At 43.4% G+C, this 23,365-nt stretch overlaps 1 protein-coding gene across 1 annotated transcript in view; it reads right to left on the reverse strand.

Moving 5' to 3' along the window:
• Positions 1-23,365, reverse strand: part of CREBBP (CREB binding lysine acetyltransferase) — a 1,189,106-nt gene that overhangs the window by 976,744 nt on the left and 188,997 nt on the right. The window contains exon 2 of the mRNA XM_086939791.1: positions 358-1,052. Coding sequence (XP_086795917.1) covers positions 358-1,052 — 695 coding nt within the window. The remainder of the gene's footprint in view (positions 1-357; positions 1,053-23,365) is intronic.

Consider the following 23,365-nt stretch of genomic DNA (forward strand, 5'->3'; position numbering starts at 1 on the left):
TCAAATTACAAAATGAATAAGAATAACCTGCTCAAACCAAATTTGTTTAGACAAAAAAGTTAAACTGAAATCAAAATCTATATAAAGGAGAAGTACACCTTAAAAGTTTTTCTTTGATAAATAGCAGCTTCATGAATTATTTGTCAGAAGACATGAACTAGTCCACCAGACTAAAGAAAACAGACATCAGACAAGAGATACCATATAATCCATGCATCTCTCCATAGAGGAAGAGTACAGAAATAGCATGGATGAAAGGAAGCAGCACAAACCATGCTCTAGCAATGAAGAGCGAAAAGAAAAGCCAAAATACATAAATGTGTGACTCAAATAAGAACAAAAAAAACGAATTCTTACCTTGTTCATTACTCCTGTCTGGGCTGCATTCAAGCCTGTGTGGCTCGTCATCTGTGTAGATCCCTGGGTTAGAGTTTCTGCCAGTACACTAGTGGCGTTACCCTGCATAGCAGAGCCAGAATACTGCAGCGTCGCTCCTCTACCTCGCCCAACTGCCCCCAGTGATCCATTTATAACTTGCCCAGGCTGTGATTGATTCATTAAAGCATGCCCCGAGTTGCTGTTAAGAAGACCTTGGTGGCCAGCATTAAAGCTAGGATTCATACAGAGCCCAGTGCCAGTCTGGGATGTTGTAGGGATGCTCGACACCATGCCAACCTGTTTTTGCACTAGTGGTGCCTGTGTGGTACTCACAGCACTACTTGTAGCCTGCTTTGAAAGGCCTGATGTCGCAGCTGAAAGTGCCTGGTTTAAGGGGATCTTGCTCATTGCACCCAAGCTGCCAATGTTAGTACTGTTCTGCGGCCCTTGGATGGGTCCAGCCATGCTCTGCTGGACAGGACTATTGGAGTTCACATTTCTGAGGCCAGTATTCAGATTTGAGCTAGTGCCCTGCAAAAGCTTCGTAAGTTGTTCATGTTTAGTGACCGCATCCTGGCCAGGGTTCCCACTGCTGTTCAAAAGACCCAACTCTGGGCCATTGCGTATAAGCTCATCCGGGAGATCATTTTCCAAATCGAAGAATGATCCAAAATCTACGAATGAAATCAAACAAAAAGAGTTAGAGCACAGAGACAGATAAACAGAAAAGACCAAAACACAGGATGTACGATGTTCATGCATCATCAACTAAAGTCACACCATAAATCACATTTCTTTAAGGTCCTCTGTTATTGGGAAACAAATATATTTAGATTACATTTTACTATAACACACTCTTTGTTCCTACTAGACATCGTAGCAGCAAATCTCTTCAACTGGCACAAATCTAACGCTAAAGGGATGCAGACTAGATTTAAATACTTGGTAGTGAAACAAGGCTGTGACACTAATCCAGTCTGTTGCTGTCCAGTGAATTTAACAAAGAATACATTGAAAGCACATTCTCAAATATGCAGAAATCAATTACTTCACCATGTCCCGAGCTTAGGTAGTACTCGTTTACCCAACTAAAATATTTTTCACTTTACCCATAATCTGCAGCAAATGCTTCTGCAGGCGTTTCAGAATTAAAAAAACATTCACCACTGTAAATCAGTATTGAGATAAGAAATTACATTTTTACCTGCTCAACTAGCCAAAAAAGGATCTATATTCCTAATTTATTTATTTATTTATTTTTAATACTTGTAAAGCGCATGCAATGGCCCGTGGGCGTCTCGGCGCTGAGTATCTGAATATTTACCCTGAGGAAACTATGGATGATTTATTGATTAAAGAGCCAGGTCTTAAGTTGTTTACGAAACGACCATAAAGATGGACTGGCTTTAATCATTGGTGGCAGAGTGTTCCACAACTTAGGGGCGGATACAAGAAATCTTCTATCGCCCCATGAGACCGTTTATGTACGGGGTATCACAAGATCTCCTGAACAAGATGAACGTAGTGTTCTGAGTGGATGATAAGGGGTCAGATTGCGGATGAGATGTGCTGGTCCTTGGTTATGCAACGCTTTATACACAATGCACAGGGTCTTGAATTTTATCCTGTTTTTAATGGATAACCAGTGCAACTCTTTGATGGTTTTAGAGGCAGAGTGGTGTTTAGGGATATTTCCCAAAAGCCTCGCAGCAGAGTTTTGTATTATTTGCAATTTATTCAAGACTCCTTCCTGTGCATTGAGGAACAGGGCATTGCAATAATCCAAAGTGGACAGCACAAGAGAGGTGACAAGAGTTTTACCAGCTTTTTCAGGTAGAAAAGGGAGGATTTTTTTGATAAGCTTCAGTTTGTAAAAGGCTGAAGAGGTAATCTGGTTGGCATGTGGGTGGAACGTAAGGCGGTCATCAAAGATGACTCCCAGATTCCTCACTTTGCTAACAGGCTCGGGGGGAGAGCCTAAGGAAGAAGGCCACCAATTGGCTGACCACTCAGGTGTTAATGGTCCAAAGATGACCACCTCCGTTTTATCGGAGTTCAACTTTAAGCAATTGGAAGCCATCCAACTCCCTATTGCTATCATGCCAGTTTTGAGGTCATCTGCCACTTTATAGCCATTGTTCTTGATGGCTAGAACCAGCTGGGTGTCATCTGCGTAGGACGTAAGGCTCATCCCATAAGCCCGAATGACATTGGCTAAGCCCGACACGTAGATGTTAAAAAGTGTCGGGCTTAGGGATGAGCCCTGAGGTACTCCACATGGCAGTGACATGGTGGACGAATGAAATGGTCCCGTTGTAACTACTTGAGTTCTGTCAGCCAAAAAAGGAGGCCAGAAGTTTGCTGGCAGTCCCTTGTACCCCCAGGCCCTCGACACGATCAGGGTGGTATGATCGACCGTGTCGAAGGCTGCAGATAGATCAAGTAGTATCAGGACCGCTGTACCCCCAGTGTCACGGATGAGTCTGATGTCGTCAGCTGCTTTAATCAGAGCTGTCTCTGTTCCATGACACTGGCGGAACCCAAACTGAGTTTCATCAAGTAGCTGATGTTGTTCCAAAAAAGCAGAAAGTTGTTTATTCATAGCTTTTTCGGCTATTTTGGCCAGGACTGGTAAGTTGGCTATAGGTCGGTAGCTTTTAGGTTCGTCCTTATCCAGATGTGGTTTCTTTAAAAGAGGTTTTATAATGGGTTTTTTTAAACTTTCAGGGTAGATACCTGTTTTGAACATGGCATTGCATATGGAGGATATGGCCGGAGTAATCTCCTCTAGGACTGGCAATAGGACTTTAAAAGGACAAGGATCAAGTGCTGAGCCTGATCTGATGGTAGTAATTATGTCCATAGCTTGAGCTTCCGAAATTTCAGCAAATTGAGTGAGCGTGGGACCAGTGAGTGTATTGAGTGTGAACTCGGAAGAATTTTTAATTTTGGTAGCAAATGCAGAATATATATCATTAACTTTACTGAAGAAGAAATTAGCCAATGTGTCACAGAGAAGTTGAGATGGGGGTGGGGTCAGGTTGGGGGAGTGACCAGCTAGTTGTTTTGCGGTCTCATACAACATTTTGTGAGTTTTTTGCAGTTTCTATTTTATGACTAAAAAATGATTTCTTGGCTTCATCAATCATTTGTTTGTATTTGGCTACCGTTTCCTTATATTTGATTTTGGCCTCTTCGGCATAGTCTTTTCGCCAAAGCCTTTCTTTCTGCCTGCATTGCAATAATCATTTGCAAATGGTCTGATCTTGTACATTATTTAAATGTCTTGAAAACCTTAGGGTAGTATTGCGTTACATTTTGTTGTAGCTCAACTGAGCGTTATTTGGTTAAATTCCTTAAGTAATTTCCCTAGCATATTTAAGTCTGGGAGGCAAGATAAAACAATCAGTAGCATGTTACTTGGTCGTGTGTATCTTTTCTTAAAGGAAATTGTTTGAGAGCAGATTAGCTCTGCAAAGGGATACAGCCCTATCAAATAGAAGCTGTGACTGGTACAACTCCTGATCCCCGTTAACAGGAACAACTCATACCACAGGATCCTAGACGCCTCAGAACCCTAGATGTCACAGGAAGCTACATTATGATCCTTGGTGTCTTATTGTATAAAGTGACACCAATATGACCAGTTGCTAGTTGCAGCTCAAGTTGGGGCCAATAAATGGCTGTTTTACAACATAAAATAAGGAGCAAGCTGTAAACTGGCATGACACTACAGGAGAAATCGAAGTCGGAGGCACAAGCTTTCAAAACTTCTGGTATGGATATGAACTTTGCAGGTATTACAAATCTTTGTAGGCTACCATAGTACTGGTTCACACTAAGCAATTGCTATGAATCTCATTTATAATTCTCTGAACCTAACAACAGGTGTGGGATGCAGTCTAGTATCAATGTTTTGCATGCCAGGACCATGTAGTCAATTACTGGCAGCCACGGGTCTTTAAAAAATATTGCCAGTATTTGTGGGACAAAAACTTCTTCAATCCTAAGTGCTTGCCACTTCTATTAAGCATTACTTTTAAGTTACCCATCCACTTCACACCACACCTACACTCCACATATGACAGTACTTAGAATGAGTTACTCATATTATGCCTTCAAGCCGTAAGGTGGCTAAGCATCTGACACCTCAGTAGCTGTTCATTAACTCACCAGTGTACAGAACGATCATTCAAAAGAGCAGCAATGTTCTCCAGCACACACATTAATGTATGTGTGGCTCCACACAGACCGACAGAAGGCTCCAGTCAGCCATCATCCAATGGAAATCAACACCAAACAAACCATCTGTCTATTTTCATCTAGCCTGTCATTAGACAATATGTCTTGGCTTGTAACAATAAAAATAAAATTACATTTAACATCAACAGATAATTTTGGCTCCAGACAACAGGAAAGAAGTGAAGAGCCTGAGAATTGGCAGCCTGTCAATTATATTTTTGCATGCGCACCCTACCCTTTCTACAACACCAGAAGGATTGTTTTGGCAAGAGGCTATGGAGAGTATGTACACTATCATACATATCCTGAATAAGCACGGTCTACTACCCTTTTAGAGGCGGAGGAATCCTCTCATTCAGGGATGGTGCAATCACTGGCCAGTGCACTTGCAGTAGGGGCTCAACAATGTGCACGCTCGCCCAAACCACAATCCAAAAATGACTTCTCAATTAAGGTTTTAGAGAGTGGATCATTAAATACCCCCCTCTCCATGCATCTTGTGAATTAGCGAAGTATCATATTGAACATGGGATCTTGAAGGAAAGAGCAGATGTGAACACAGTCTGGGTTTGACAGAATATCTAGTTCAGCATTACAGATCTGAAACGTTGGCAAAAAAACTCAAACATTTTAAAATCAGTTACCTCTTGCATTCCACACCAGGAATGTTGAGGACTTAGAAAAAGAGTGACCCCTCACACTGCAGGTCTCCGACCTGTCTGCTAAACAAAAATAGGCAAAGCACAAGTGAGGCAGACAAGTGCGTCAAAGGAAGTGTGGAAATGCTATCAGAAAGACAACTACAATGGTATTCTTTTGCAACAACCTGAGTCAGCTGTTCTTGTCACAAAATAGTGAAACGCCTCTCCATGTATTGACATCAATAGTGTTGAGCGACATCATGGTCAACCTTAAAGGGCCTAATTACGAGGTCAGTCAGAGTTGCCTCTGACCGACATCATGGCGGAATCGGAATAGACCACCTGCCCTCCAGTGGGCGGTCCCGGCCTCATTATTACGATGCGACCACACATGGTGCGGTCGCACACTCCCATTTCCCTATAGAAGCTTTTGCTGCATTCGGAAACAGGCCCGGGCAAAAACTCCCATAAAGAAATGAGCTTTTGGGTAAATCCCTGCACTCTCACAGGGTCTGCCACACGGTTCAGGGATTTACAGGTCCCCAAGGCCCACAACCGGAGGCAGCGGAGGCAAGGGGGCCCCCCAAAGTCGCTTTCCAACAGCCTTTCATTGTCCATATATTTGCTCGGTTTTCAGAGACAGACGTCAAGTGTATTACAGTTAGGTTGGGTAGATTTTTCAAGTTACTAGACCTGCAGGTCTATTTTTTATTATTTTTCGAGCCGATATACGACTTCCTGGGGATAGCCGGGCTCTGGGGGATGGGGTCCTCGGGGCTGTAATAGGCCGGAGGATGGGTTCCCCAGGGCCGTAATCAGTCCCCGAGAGGGAGGGGGGGGGGCGGGCACAAGGCACCCCTTCCCATGCTAAAAATACCTGGCTCCAAAATCGGCCCAGGGAAGGGGGCGGTGTGACCCCCAAACCCCCATTCTTTATCATGTTTTTTTTTAAGAAAAAAGCTACTGGCACGATGCTGGAGGCTTCGCCCCTTTCTTCACCACTCTGCAAACACGCCTCTCAGCGCACTGCTGGTTGGGGGAGGAGGTCCCCTTGGCTGTAGATGTTCCTCGAGGGACAACAAACCTTCCTGTTACCTCTTGTTAGACCCACACAGCAGAACTGCTGAGAGGTCTTTCGAGGCCGCGTCCCCTTACTCCACCACTCCTCAAATGTGCCGCCTGGCACACTGCTGGTTGTGGGATGAAGTCCTCTTGGATGCAGAGAGTTTTAGGGACCCAGAAGCCCTCCTGCTACCTCCAGTATGTCCAACAAAGCAGGTTTCCTGGGAGCTGGTCTGAGTCCCGCCCCCTTTGTCCATCACACTGCAAACACGATTACTAGTATAAAAAAAACTGAAATTCACTCAAAAAACAGGGGTTAGAGGGACGTTCTAGTTAGGAAATATAATTTTTTTAAACATCCAAATTCACTGAAATAAAACAAAGGTTACAAGGACGTTATAGTTAGTCTCAGATCTCACTCGTACAAAACCAGTGAAATTTGGCAGTTATAGTTACCTGAGCTAACTATAACTTATGCCCCCACAATGCACTGCTTATGATCCTACATATTATATCGCTCATGACATGGTCAGTGACATTACTGATGACATTGCCGAAGAATCACTCACACTCCTATACAACCTTTCATACGCCCACTCACACACCCGCACACCCATTGCCATACCCATTTACAGAACTATACTAGTACTAATACACTCACTCCTCCATAAAGCCACTGACACACTGGCTCACCCATACAGCCACTCATACAAACAAGTACTCACCCATACAGCCAGATACATAGCCAAACAATTGCCCATACAGCTACTCACCCCCAAACAGCTACTTTCCCATTTCCCTACAAAGTCACTCCCACACCCACTCACTCGCCCAATCAGCCTCTCAACACAGCCACTCACTCATACAAGCCCTCACACACTCACATAACCACTTACATCCAACTCCACAGAGATCGTATCCGATAAAACATGACGCGAAAAAAGAAGTCAGGGTAACGTAGATCAACTTGAATATCAAGCGGTTATTGAAAATTGGACCCCTTCCATAAATAATCCTTGGTTTCCAGTGATGAAACCAGAATTCATACAGCCTAGTTCTAGATTACAGGCATTTGAACACATGCACAAAGACATTTGCAGTACAGAATGCACATAGTGCTGCACTGATGAATAACACTGTGCGGAAGAAACACAAAACAACACTAGATATCTCAAATGGATTCTTTTGCCAAAATATAGCATCTGAGAGCAGATATTTGACAGCATTTATGGCCCTAAGCTCTCATCAATTTTATAGACTGCCCAAAGCGTATAAGAATAGCCCCGGGTTGTTCTCAGCAACAGTATCAGAGTTGCTTCAAAATTTTGATGAGGAGGCATTGTCCTATCTAGATATTTATCAGATGGACAATGAATTATTGGATCATTTGAACAGGGTGAACAAGATAATTATGGGGTTCGACTATGAGAGCTACAAATGTAACTTTAAAAAATGGGCCAGCCCAACGTTTTATTTTTAAGATATGAGTTCAAGTGAAGGAAAAAGCCTGTCAGCCAATTTTGGGGGGAAATGTGCGCTGCTTCAACCTCTGAAAACTCTGGAAAAACTAACAATCCATTTAAGGATTCCTGAATGTTGGCTGAACATACATTTAGGATTACGCAGAAAAAGTGAAACCTTTCTACAACTTAATTAGACCTGATTTTTCAGTTCAACATTTGACACAGGAACAAACAAATTCTTCGGTCCTTACATGCGGACATGAGAAAGTCAAAACACTCACCCGTGTGTAAACATCATGAATTCGGTGATCTGTGTAGTCGCAGATCAGGGTACACTTACCTAACATTCAACAAAGGTGAAACTGTACTGATTGCATACAAGTCACATTTGTACACCAACGCTGAAATGAGTTTTGCATCAACTGAAAAAATACTGACAGCAGTACAGACTGCTGTAGTGAGAGAATGTGCATTAGCTCAGGGAAAACGAATAATAGTGGCGACTCCAGTACCGACCTTAGAGGTTCTTACAAAAGCAAGAGTTCCAAACGCAAAAACACTGCATCCACGATGGATACAATGGCTAATTCACTCACTGCAACAGATGTAGATTACAAATTTGATTCTACATTAAAAACAAGCATTCTTGCAATAGGAACAAGAATAACCTTTCCGGAATGAAATAAAATAATGCCTCTAGATCAGTATGAATCTATAATTTATACTGAGGGATCTGCCCAGCCGGGAGTAGGAAGTAAAGAGCAATACAGCGCCACTTGTCTAAAGAGACGTTTGCAGGATGGTAGGTTCCATCCTAGCAATACACAAACGCAGTCTCTAGTAGATTGCACAGCACCGCTGCCAGAACTAAAAGCCCTGATACAGGCATTAAAAAATACAGATCAGGTATTCCCTACACTTATTGTGTGTGATAGATTTTACTGTGTCCAGTCATACAACAAATATCTTCACTATTGGGGATAGAATGGATTTAGAAAATCTAAAGGTTGCACAACAAGTTGTTGTGAGAACAAATGGCAGACATTGAGTCATCAGCGTGTTGGCATGCAATTTCATTGGCTAATGAATTCAAGGCGAATGGGAGAACTGCTGCCGATGCTGCAATCACTTGTTCTAGCACAAGGATAGACAGACAGATAAAGGTAGCTGTCAACGCTACGCGTACTAACAGATCAGCCTTGCCAAAAGGCTTTCCACTCAAGTTGAAGGCGCAAAATATTCCTTATGTCAAATTCCAGACATGGGGGACAGAGTAATACCAAACATGGATCGCAGATTCGGTTTAATTCTAGCTGCACACAACGGTCCGGGTACAGCACATGAAGGTATTACTGCAAAAGTTTCACTACTGATAACGTTATTGGTGGCCAGGTCTTACCCAGCAGACTAAGGGATTTGTCCTTAAGTGCGACATATGTCAACAGATGAAGGGTTCCACCGTACCACGTCCGTCACAGACACCACTAGTGATATCTGACAGATCTCTCACACAAGTCTATTTAGGCCACTGTTGCCCCTTACAATTTGACAGGGCTTATAAGACCTCTTGGTGGCGGTGGATTCATGCTCTAGATTCCTGTGGGTTTGACCCCAGCGCTCGGCTGATGTCTGAACATGTTCTAAAGGATTTGAGTGTCTTCATAGGAACACACACAATTGGCACATTACATTCAGACCGTGGCCCTGAGTTTTCCGCACAGGCTTACAAAGAAGCCATAGAAAGTTTGGGGGTGGGCTTGCGGTACTCCTCGCCGTATCATCCCCGAGGAAAATTCGAATGTGGAGAGGAAAAAACAAGACTTAAGGCAAGGGAATTAGGTCCGGGTGGTGGTTGGGTCAATCGGCTATAAGGGGTCAAGAGGGCACTAAATAACAAGACGTTCCCTAGGAGACCGTACTCCATATGAGGTCCTGTTTGGGACTAGAATGTGGGAACCCGACCTCTACTGTGGCAGCACAGTGGCCATGAAAAAGCATTTGACATCAATGATCGTTTGGCAGTTTTACAGGAAATCGATCCATTTCAGGAAAAGCAACGTCCAAATAAAATGCAGCGCCACTGGGGAAGTGACAGCTATTGGGGCAAGACATGCCTGGGTCCCGAAGATCAGGGAACTAGTCAGAGAAAAAAGTGTTGACAAAAAAAGAATTTGGGCCATCTTACAGAACGCATGTACCTGGGTGTCGAAAGAACAAGAACAGTACTTCTTCTGCCTCTTGCCAGCAAGAAAGAAAATAGATTGGTCGCAAATGATCTGATCAAACCACACTATGTGGCCGATACTGAATAGCAGGCCCCCTGGTATCCTGGGTAGCCGCCGATCTCCTCCCACTACCGTACAGGAAGTTCAGACAGAAAGACTAATAATGTTTAAAGATTTTTTTCTATGAAGTAATTAAGTTACCAACAATGAAATGGCACTCGTGCTTCTTGAAACTGAAGAACAAAAACACATATGAAGCAGATCTCAATTTGGTCTAATACGACATCTATGTGGAAATGTCTCGAAATGAGTCACCTGCCAGGTTTACAAAACCTTCTGCGCTCCCAAAGATAGATCTTACTGCGTCTGGCTACTTAGTCGATTGTGATACTTTCTCTCTAGATCCAAGTGAACCAGTCACCGCCAGCTTCTGTTTTCCACAAACAACAACTTCGCGATTTCTACCTTTGGCTGAAAAAGATTTACTTTGTTTATCCCTGGCTACAGCTCTGGATCGCAATTGTCCACTTTTCCTAGTTCTTTGGATAGGTATAGGAACTGTGTTTTTCCTGCTCCTGAATGGACGATCTCCCAGAACGCTCAGCAGTACAAAATGTTAACTTGGTTCTGAAACCACATATACCATCATTGCGAACAAAGAGACCTGTCCTTAATGAACATTACAGCTGTGCCGATTCCTGAAGGATTAGTGTAGGATAGGGTTGCATATGATCCAACCGAACTTTTGAAAATACCACATTTGTTTAAAATGTCTTTGAATGACATCACCTGCAGTACTTTTCTCTGATGATTGGGACTTTGAAACAGTAAATACTATGCTGCCTGACTTAAAAAAAATCTGCTGCATTCTCCAGTGATGATACATCTGATTTTAACACCATGTATTGTTACCAACCCCTATGGTCGTCATTTCTTGCACAAAGCAAGTATCCCGCGTAATGATTTCACTTACCATCCATGGGAACATTGTCCAACACCACCAAAAGGTAGTTCACAAACGTTTGCACAGAAGTTTGCTTATTTTTCTGGGTTTAACACCTCAGGCCTGACAAGTTATAAGGGTGCACCTACACCTGCAAAACAAAATATGCTTACTAACATGAAACGGATATACTCTGCTTCCTTTATTTCCCAGCTGTCTTTACAGGGTTTTGACTTTAGGAGGGACACCATAGAGACAAAATCTGTCTGGGGTACTAAAGACTGGGAAGCTCAGGGAACGGATGCCTTATTTAGAGAATGCCTCATACCACAGCAAATTATCTTACAAACAACACAGTGCAACAGACTTCCTGTCTTGAGTTAGCCAAGATAAAGAACTTGAACACAGATTCCCTTACTCACACACTTTGAGGGGTGGTGAAACTATACACAACACAGTGAGGATATGCTAGATAACATTATATAGGATGGTTGATACAATTCTTCAGACCCCAATTGGAGGGGATGGTTGGTTTGGCCTATAAAGCATCCCCTTTGGTTTTGCTTTGTTTACCCTAAGTTGGCAGGGTATGCCCAGACGTGGGTACGATGCTCACTTTGCCACTGGATTCAAGTTAACCTGGCTGATGACGGCTGATTAGCCAGAAACCGGTCCCAGGATGCTTGTTTCAGGTCCAGGGAAGACATGGCTTGGCAGTTCGGGCTGGACTGTTTACATGAGGCAAAGGGTCAGACTGATTTGCATAGGGCCATGTCTGAACTGGGATGGCAGAGTGAGCTAAAGAATGATGATGGATTAAACCCAGATCAGTTGACTGGGGGTGAGTGCTTGCAATGTTCAAAACTCAGTCCACCATCCCCTTTGGTTTTGCTTGGTTTGGCCTACAGACACAAACACATGTCAGTCAAGATTCAGGGGTACCACCAAAGGGTTTAGTATCCATAGGCCTGACCAACGCTACATACAACGAGAACATTCAGGAGTGGTGACATCTTACAGTGTTGGAAAGTTATGCCTAGAGTGGCTAAATATGCTATTTACAAGGAAGTATGGAGAATCTCGCAACAGGGGGCTGCTGAGAGATTGCACAAGATTGACAGGGTTAACCTAGAAAAGGCTTTGACCGTGGTCAACAATGGCATGACCACACTAACATCTAGGATTTTTTTACTGGACAACATTGTGGCTATAGATATAATACAACACAATTTGTCTATTCTTCAACATGGGAAATCGCTGAACGCTACAGTCGCTGCACTCCTATCATGTCACAGGGCTCGAAAAATGTACTCGCCCACTCGCATTTTCGAGTTGATTTCCTCCAGGGCGAGCCAGTTTTCAGGCCTACTTGACCGGCCTGGCGCCACCCTCTTGGACAACCTAGCCAACCTCGGACTTAAACAACTGGTCACTTCCCCCACCCACATCGCAGGTCACACACTCGACCCAATCTTCACCTCCAGCAACCACGTCTCCTTCAGCCACACCACAGATCTCCTCTGGACTGACCACAGCTGTGTCCACTTCACCTACAACAAGCCGAAACCCATCATCCACCTCCAACCAACTCTACAAAGAAACTGGAACAAAATCACCACGGAGCAGATCTCCACATCGCTCCTTCAAACCTCCCCAGCCCTCTCTTCTAACGCCAACGAAGCCGCCTCCAACCTCACCCTTTGGCTATCCAACACCGCCGACACCTTAGCACCACTGAAAAAACGTCAACACAAACTTGCCATCAAGAAGGCTTCATGGTTCAACGATGACCTCAAGAAGTCCAAGAAACTGTGCCGCTCCCTTGAAAAGGCCTGGAAAAAAGACCCAACCACCAGCACCAAGGACGCCTTCAAAAGCGCCACCCGCACTCACCACCAACTGATCCGAAAAGCCAAGAAAACAGCATTCAAGGATCCACTTGACAACAACGCCCACAACAGCAAGGAACTCTTCAACATCGTCAAGGAATTTTCCAACCCCTCTGCCAACTCCAACGACATCACCCCCTCTCAAACCCTCTGCGATTCCCTAGCCTCTTTTTTCCACAACAAGATTGCTGACATCCACAACAGCTTTGACAACCAACCCGGAAGCCAACCCACCTTACCATCAGCTGACCATCCTCCCCCCGTTAACACCCTTAACGCCTGGAACCCAATCTCCACTGAGGACACCATCCGCCTGATGAATTCCATCCACTCTGGATCCCCCACAGACCCATGCCCTCACCACATCTTCAACAAAGCAGACTCCGTCATAGCCCCGCACCTCCGAGACGTCATCAACTGCTCCTTCAACTCCGCCACCTTCCCAGAAGACTGGAAACACGCTGAACTCACCGCCCTTCTGAAAAAACCAACAGCAGACCCCACCGAACTCAAAAACTACCGCCCCATCTCGCTTCTTCCATTCCCGTCCAAAGTCATCGAGAAAGCTGTCAACAACCAGCTCGCCGCCTTCCTCGAAGCCAACAAATCACTCGACCCCTCACAATCTGGTTTCCGAGCCAAACACAGCACTGAGACCGCCCTCATCGCAGCAACAGACGACATTCGAACTCTACTGGACAATGGACACAGTCGCCCTCATCCTCCTCGACCTCTCAGCAACCTTCGACACAGTCTGCCACAGCACCCTTTTACAACGCCTCAGAAACATCGGAATCCAAGGAAAGGCACTGGAATGGATCACCTCGTTCCTCACCGGAAGAACCCAGAGAGTCCGCCTCCCACCATTTAAGTCTGAGGCCTCTGAAATCATCTGCGGCGTACCACAAGGATCCTCACTCAGTCCCACCCTCTTCAACGTATACATGAGCCCCCTCGCGGCCATCGCCCGCCAACACAACCTCAACATCATCTCTTACGCGGACGACACTCAACTGATCCTATCTCTCACCAAGGACCCCAGCACCGCCAAAACTAACCTACACGAAGGAATGAAAGAAGTCGCCGAATGGATGAAACAAAGCCGTCTGAAACTGAACTCAGACAAAACAGAAGTCCTCATCCTAGGTAATTCCCCCTCTGCATGGGACGACTCCTGGTGGCCGGAAGCCCTCGGAAATGCACCCATCCCGACAGACCACGCACGGAACCTTGGTGTCATCCTGGATTCTTCACTCTCAATGAACAGACAAGTCAGCGCCGTATCCTCTTCCTGCTTTAACATTCTTCGCATGCTCAGAAAAACATTTCGCTGGATCCCCACCGAAACAAGGAAAACAGTCACCCACGCTCTAGTCACGAGCCGACTGGACTACGGAAACACCCTCTACGCAGGTACCACCGCTAAACTCCAGAAGAAACTACAACGAATCCAAAACGCCTCAGCCAGGCTCATATTAGACATCCCACGCAACGAACACATCTCTGGTCACCTTAAAGACCTCCACTGGCTACCCGTCAACAAGAGAATTACTTTCCGACTGCTTACCCACGCACACAAATCACTCTACGACATCGGACCAGATTGCCTCAACTCTCGACTGTCCTTCTACACCCCCTCCCGCCAACTTCGCTCTTCCAGCCAAGCCTTCGCCACTGTACCTCGCATCAACAAGACCACCATGGGAGGCAGATCCTTCTCATACCTGGCTGCCAAAACATGGAACTCGCTCCCCGCTTACCTTCGCCTCACCCAGAATCACCTAGCGTTCAGAAAGCAGCTTAAAACGTGGATATTTGACAAATAATCCTCCTCCCCATCCTAAGCGCCTTGAAACCCTCTGGGTATGTAGTGCGCTATATAAATTTTATGACTTGACTTGACTTGACATCAACCAATGAGATGGCAGCTAAGTTGTGCTCTCCTTCATTGATATAAAAGTATAGGCATGTTTACAGGCTTCTCATTGGCTGATTGACAAGCCACGGCGGGATATACAGTTTGAGAAACTCGTAAACTGCCTTTGCCAGCCCCTGTCTGGATGTTTTCTATCGCAGAAAAATATTTATGTTGGCAGCGAACTGGCTGGGCACAGTAGAAATGAGAATACTAGCGTGGTGTACAGCAGCCTGGTAAATAACATCTAATATCTCAGGGAAGCTGGTGGCATGCTTGACTTCTATCCCACGCCGAAAGATTTCCTGCCTCACATCACCAAAACAAAGTGCGCAGCTACTGTCCTCCTCTGGGACACTGTTCAGCTGCAGGTACGTACAAACTGTTTCACATAATATTAAGGAACAAAAATGTCCTCCAGTCACCCTTGACGTACCTGGGCTACGTGTGTTGGGGGGTGAGGCGTGCTGCCAGAGAGGGAGGGTGTCAAGAGACAAGTGGACAGGACTGCCGATTAGTATGGTATATATTTTACCCACTAACTTGCAAGAGGCAGTTTTCAGAGTCGCCTCTCTTTAATTCAGCAAATCTCCTAGGGCATGTCATGGGTATTTTCACCGCAGTGCATGTACAATTGTGTCTGCAGTGGGGAGTAGCTACTACTGGAGCAGCAGGTGGGGACCCAGAACTCTGAGGGGCCGATTGAACCTCCCAATGCTGTGTTTTACGCCACCCTCAACACATGTCTGAGGATGCTTTTTACTTGCTTGAACCAGGGTCACGGCATACTTGCTAGGTACTGCTTGAATTAATTTCTTAATGATGTAATGCCATAAAATACATTCCGGAAATCGCTATTGTTTAAAAAAACATTAGTTACATATGTCATATACATACAGTAGTTATGACCAAGTAACACTGCCTGTGTATGGTAATTGATCACACTAATTTTGAGGCTGTCTAGTTCATTTTGTGAGGCGTGGACCCGCAGTTTCTGTTTATTTTTTATTTATTTGTTTGAAGATGCAAATTTGATTTGACGATAAATGTTAAAGGGCAAATAGGGCATATGCTGATGAAGAAACACAGGGCTTTCTGCTGAATATTTCTGTAATCACGACGATGTCATCATTGGTGGCGCTCCTTTCCCTGCTTTTCATCAGCATGCTGCACTCTTCTGTTTATTTTACATTCTCTTTTATAATTCTCGCCAGTTCCTTAAGACTAGCTCTGGCTTGTTCATCAAAATACCCAGGATACCGTCCCGGGTGAGCTCCATCTTCCCAGAGCCATTGGCAAACGCCGGACCCACACTAAGATGATGTGGGAGTGGGAGTTGACCTCCAAAAACATTTCTGAAAACAAATTGAGACTGAAAATTGCATTTTACAGGATTTTCGTAAATATTCTGGCTGAGAAACATAGCTTTTACAAACAGTTCTTAAGGGGAGTTAATTCAATAATTTAACGTCTGGGCCCACTAACTACGAGCTACATTTTTTCACAGCAGTAATTTTTACATGTGTTTATATTAAATGTTTATGCGCAATATAAAATGCTCCAGGCACAGTGGGCAAATATTTTTGCCGCAAGAAACACTACACCATTCTTTATAGAATAAACTCCATTTTAAAAGTGGTCATTAAAATTCCTATTGTTGGAGAAGAAACACCTGTAGATACTGTGCTGCAACATACTGCCAATCACTCTTTCTGTGTCAGATAAAAATACAACTATTAGCTAGCAAATGCAAGAACACCAGAACTGGCACTATTATATGTTAGGGTGATTAATCATATGCCAGTATAGCTTCTATTACTGGATGATGTTCATAACTTCTAATGTGAATAAAATGGCATTAGGGTGGTGTTCAGGCCTTTAGGGTTGCTGCTGCTAGTAGTATGCTACTATCCCTCTCAAGCCAAATAATTAACTAACATGTCCACCATGTCCAGTAACATATTATCCTACAGACTCCTTGGCATGGCATGGCTAGGGCATTGGTGTTCTTCGACTGCGCACCAGGGTTTTGGTCACGCCATGGTGTTGAGACACACTAGTCTCTTATGGACTTCAATAGCCACAGATGATGCTACTTCATTGACAATGCTGCAACATATCTACTCTTATTACTCATTGGCTACTTGATTGGCCAAAGTATATGTAACTCCTGCTCTGTTATTTACTTTGTTTTCTTAGTAATGCTATAATATGTATAGATAAAACCAGTTTGTGGGTCGAGTGTATTGCTGTTAGGTCGAGTAGATAATTCTACTCACTAGACCTGCAGGTCTAGTAATATTTTTCAGATTTTTCGAGCCCTGTGCTCTGGCGGCACATCAACAGTCCTCTCTGCATACAATCTAACAAACACAGACAAAAATGGCACGAAGAGACGCAAAATATACGCTAAACACTGAAAAATTGGAACAACTACCTTTTACTGTAGTGTAGTTCCTATATCCCTGATAGGCTCTGCGCATTGGAATAATATACACTAGAGATTTGACACAGGACTGGGGTCAGTATGTCTCCATCGAGTACATTAAACTTAATTACTTGTGTCTGCCAGCTAATTCAGAGGTCACAAGAAAATTCTTGAATAAACAAGAAGGGATTAGTTTCTGACAACCATATAAACATGAGAACTTTGTTTCCCTTAGAATTGGAACAGTCTCAGAATCGTGGAAACAATAGATAACAGTTTCACAGAGTCAATTGTGCATGCTTAGTTTCTACAGAGTTTACACAGAAATAGGTAGACCGGCATTTTAATAAAAAGGGTTTATTGAACAGTCTTATTTCTTGTGCAAGAGATATGAACTGCTACAATCATGAGACAGAATGCGAAGTATAATATGTACAGCATTAGCAGTAAGATAACATAATACTGCAATAGCATGGTTTATAGCATGGGTACTCACAAACTTTCTCTCAGGGGCCAAATTTACAGTGCGGTTTGTGTCAGAGGGCCGCACGGGTGGGGGAGGTGGCGGGGCTAGAGCAACAAAAAAAAACTGTGACCATGAGGTTGAACACCGGTCCCTGCACCGGACGCCTTCGTCCACTGAGCTACCAGATCCGAGATATATATATATATATACCGACCAACAAGAAGTCAAAAAGCTCACTGACAACATGACTGAGCGTCTACGGAAGCATGAAGAGAAAATAAAAGAACGCAAGGCCTCCAAATTTGCACGGGATGCGGATGATTATAGCCAAGGTCGTATCTTTACATTTTCTAGGAAATATAACAACGCCAAACGACAGGCATATTCCAATAGAAACATCACGGAAAATCCGAGCAATAGTGCCTTACCTGCTACCAACCAACAAACTAGCTCTGATAATGCCGCAACCTCTATGCCTGACGACGACAGCAACAATTCTACACCATTACAGAGTGATTACAGCAGTGATGCTTCATCCTCGTGCTCATCCACGTCGGATTTAAACTTACAAGGACTTGCGAAACTAAATCTGCAGCAAGAAATGGATTTTGTAGTGGAGGAGAGGTTGCAGACCCTGCGATCATGACAGCCAAATCCGCAAACAGACAAAAGTGATGCTGTGGATGTGTTCCATGATTGCGTAGTTAATGATGTGAAAAAACTGTACACAAAATCAAACAGTAAATTTCGCAAGAAAGAAATATACAGAAAAAGAGCGTTTGATGCATTAATGAAGAAGTTGAGTAACAATCATGAAATAGTCATCAAAAAATCGGACAAGGGGGGTAACTTGGTAATTTGGCCAAAAGCGGACTACATCATTGAGGCCAAGCGACAACTCGACGACTCTAGTTGTTATACCAAAAGTTTGCATAAAGACTATGAAAGTGCTAAGAATAAATTGCACAAAATGTTAGGCCAATGGAAGCGGGAGGGCCTCATCTCGTCTGAAGAATTCAAATTTATGTGCATCAACTTCCCTGTGTTACCCTCTTTGTATCTAATACCAAAAATCCATAAAGCGGTTACACCCGTGCCTGGCAGGCCTATAGTATCTGCCATTGGAAGCGTGGGAGAATATATCGATTTCTTCCTCCAAGACTTTGTCAAAGAATTACCCAGCTTTGTAAGAGACACAAGTGACTTTATCAACAAAATTGAGAACATTGTATGGGATCCTGATATGTGGCTTATTTCCCTTGATGTGGAAGCGCTTTATACTAGTATAAACCATGAACAGGGACTCTTGGCAGTAAAACATTTTCTATCTAAGCGCTCCATCACATTCTACGAACACAATAAGGTCATTATCAGTCTGATGGAATGGTGTCTCCATAATAATTTCTTTTCGTTTGGCAAAGAAATTTTTCGACAGCTCAGAGGTGTGGCAATGGGGGCCTGCTTCTCTCCCAGCTACGCGTGTTTACACGTCGGCTGGTGGGAGGAGCAGGTCCTCATGACACGCCATAAAGCATGGATAGACAATCATGTTATTAGTTTTTTGCGTTATATTGATGACATTTTCATAGCCTGGCGTGGCACCAGGGCAGAGGCATTTGAATTCATTGATAACATCAATCAAAATGACCTCAATCTCAACTTCACTGCTCACGTAGAAAAAGCGATGTGGAAGTGTATATAGAAAACAACAAAGTCAATACCACCCTACACAGGAAAAAGACAGCTGGAAATGCCACACTGCATGCCACCAGCAGGCACCCACGACATACAATAACAGTATCCCATATGGTGAGATGTTAAGGCTCAAAAGAATATGCAGCTCCCCTTCTGATTACGAGCAATGCCTGAAAGATCTAACTATCCGCCTAAAAGCCAGGGGGTACTCTGAGACCATATTGAAGAAGGCTTATAACAAATCCCTGTCCCGTACAAGAGAGAGCCTTTTTCCGGCGAGCATTTCCGATACTGAGAACCCTACCATTAGTGAGTCCCTAGATTCTGGTCCCCGCATGATCACTACCTTTAGTAGTGAGGAAAGGAAAATCAAGGCCATTCTTAATAAGAATTGGCCGATAGTTCTTAGCGATCATGTCCTCAATACTGTGTTACCCTCAGCTCCTCAGGTCACCTTTAGGAGAGCTAAAACTATGGGCAACTGTTTAGATACCGCTGCACCTGAACTAAAAACTAAAGCAGCTTGGTTACGACCATCTAGGGGTTTCTTCAAATGCTCCAGCTGTCGGGCATGCAAATTTGGCATTTCCACTACACATTACACTACTCCTTTTAGCTCTGTGGCTAAACCCATATTGGGCAATTACTCCTGCAAAACCGATCACGCTGTGTACGTTCTAGTATGTACCTGTGGACTTGGGTACGTAGGTAGTACCAAACTCCAGGTACATATGCGAATATTACAGCACCTACGAGCCATACTCCATAACGACCCTGCTTATCCGGTCGCTAGGCATTTCAATCTAATCCATAAGAGAGATTTGTCTTGCCTCACCTATTTTGTGATCGGATCTGTACCCCTGTCAAGGAAAGGTGGCAACAGAGAACTTCTATTGAGAAAGTTGGAATCTAGATTCATTCTAGAGCTCGATAGTCGCTGGCCAAATGGGCTTAACAACATCGAAGAGATGCACCATTTTCTAGAATGACTCTCCTCTTTCAATTGATACACACAGCTATCTTATCGCTCTCTGTACATTAATATCTTTGTTGTTATCGGATGCATGAGTATGTATATCTCAAGTTAGGCTTCCTATTTGAGATATCTATGTTTATTTGCTCTTTATTCTCCAACTCATAAGTTCTAATATCTGCAGAACTATACATTTGCACAAGTTAGGTTCCCTATGTGTGTAAATTGGTCAGTTGGTTTATCCTATTTCAGTCGTGTAATACTTCTCGAAATATCAGAAACTGTATAAATTGAACATCTTTAACTCTGCACTTCACTAGCACTTTATTCATCTATTTTTTGCACATCGGCGCCATTTTTCTATGAATTTAGTGTTAATTATGTGACTTGTCTACTCTTCTTGTAAATATATGGGATACAGTGTGTTTTTTTTTTATATATACCCGTTTTTAACATCTTTTGATACTGCATTTTTGATACCAACTTTTACCATTTATGACTTTGATTGCCATGATTTATTGTATTTATTGACCATTTTTATTCAGGGCTCTGAATTTTGGTGTTTACTTACATACGGCATTTCAAGACCGGTTACAATGCAGCTCATATTGCACTATGACACTTTTTTCGTCGCAATCACCTCTTTTGCACTTTTTTCACTCATGCACTTTACTATTGCCTTTTGCTGCTATTGGAACATTGCTAAATTTTGCACATTACAGTCAGTGGTTTACATGTTTCTTAAAATCTCAGGTTTTAATTACTGAAATAGAAACACAAATAAGTATACATTTTGTTGTCAGTTATTTGTGATGTTATTGTAGTAATGAGTCTACTTGACCTTTACCATTTCATGCTATTAGAAATAGTGACATTTTAAGAGGTATCATGGATTTAACCAGTTATCCTATAACTTTTTGTACACTCTTATACCTCCACCTCACAAATTTCGGATTTAACCTGTGACTGTTTTATAATAATGTGCTGTTTACATATCACCGCTGTAGCAATAGTCTGTTTTCACTGTCTTCACCCACGTGAAACGGGAGGTTACCACCAGGGGGTGGTAACATACAGTTTGCATTGCATTTAAAAAAGGATTGTGATTGCTTTATTTTTTCACTGCAGCGTGAACAAGGGCACTCGTGCTCGAAACCCGTCGCTGAACTGGCTTTGTGAATTCAAAAACTTCTTGCTGAATTGGTGGTCCGTATTTTCCTTTTTGTGGATGGCGTGGAGGCTCTGACCGCGTACGCAGATCTGAAGAGAGGGAACGTGTATATATATATATATATATATATATATATAATCACAGGATCTCCCCGGTCCCGGGGAGGAATGGAGTCGCTGAAAGACGGCACTGACACGCTTCTTGCAATCAAAGGTGATTTATTTCATCAATCCATGTGGGGGATTTGGCAACAAAAAGAAACCAACGCGTTTCGACAGCGTCCGCTGTCTTGATCACGGTCAGTTTGGGGAGTGAGGCTTGCAGTTTTATGAAACAAACAAAATAATTTGGTTACACCCCTTTGGCCATTGGCACCACCCCTACTTTTTGGGTGTTGTGGGATATGTAGTCCTCATGCAAATCATATTACTTTTTCCCGTGAAAGTTTTGGGATACATGTCATTTATACATTTAAACATTTTAATTGCTGTTCAATTTAGTTCAGTCCACATTTAAATTAGCAGTTTAAGGGGATGCATGTTATTCGTACATTTGAATTGCTGTTCAATTTAGTTCCGTCTACACTTCGTTTAACAGTGGCGATGCATTTTGGTATTATGAGTGTCATGAGAAACCCGTGCATTTTGTGGTCCCGCCCTCCAGTGGGCTTGGGCTGTAACTATGATGACTGAGTTCGGTAACCGTTTCCCGCCCACCATGGCTAGACATTTTAGCATATTACCCAACCTATGACCTGCATTTTATGTGTTGGTAATTAGGCATAATATTTCATATAGGTCCATTAATTTATGCCATAGGGCGTGCGAGTACAGTCCTTTGGTCTTTATGTTCGGGTTCTCATTGGCATGATACTGCCCTCTGGTGGGCTGATCAGTCCATTGAAACAGTAGTTTGTTTCATCTGTAAGCATAGTTCGAGTGAAAAAATGAGTGAAGTAGTGAAAAATTAAAATTAATGGGTTAAAATTGTTCATGGTCTGCGGGAAGTTGATAGAGACTTGTTTAATTAAAGATGTATGTATAGTTCTTCCGACTGATTGAGCCCAAAGGGGGTCATGGTCCTGAAGCTCAGGATGTGTTTCGATTCTTTTCGTCGGAGTTCCTTCTCATTGTGTCCACCCCTGATTGAGAGACTTAAGGTTTCAATGCCCCAGAAACGTAGTTTCTTCCAATCTCCTTCGTGATTCAGCTCCATGTGTTTTGCAACAGCGTTGCTTCTGTCCTTGTGTACAGTGGCTCTGACGTGCTCTAATATACGTTTCTTTAACTCGCAGATTGTACTGCCTATATATTTGAGTTTGCATGGACATTCGATCATGTACACCGTGTTTTTACTGTTGCATGTGATGCATTCTTTGATTTTCCAGGTTTTGTTGTTGGGCATTGGTATTTCCGTAGTTGGTTTGGCTATTTCGCAAATCTTACAATTGTAACATTTTACAAAACCTTTGGTTTGCAGCCATGATTTCTTGTTGGAGGTTTGGAAGTGACTATGAACCAGTTGGTCCTGCAGATTTTTAGCTCTCCTGTATGTTAGGATGGGGTGGTTACCCATTTTTTCTCCTATCACTGGGTCCAGTGGTTTCTTTTTGTTGCCAAATCCCCCACATGGATTGATGAAATAAATCACCTTTGATTGCAAGAAGCGTGTCAGTGCCGTCTTTCAGCGACTCCATTCCTCCCCGGGACCGGGGAGATCCTGTGATAATTTGCAGCGGTTGGCTCAACCGCAGGAGAAACGCGACCGAGAATCAAGGAGCGCCTAGCGAAGGGAAAGTGAGCCAAGCGGTGGAATATATATATATATATATATATATATATATATATATTCTGCCTCCCTCCATCCCTCTATCT

The sequence above is a fragment of the Lissotriton vulgaris genome, chromosome 10 (assembly GCF_964263255.1).
Source record: "Lissotriton vulgaris chromosome 10, aLisVul1.2, whole genome shotgun sequence".
NCBI lineage: Eukaryota > Metazoa > Chordata > Amphibia > Caudata > Salamandridae > Lissotriton > Lissotriton vulgaris.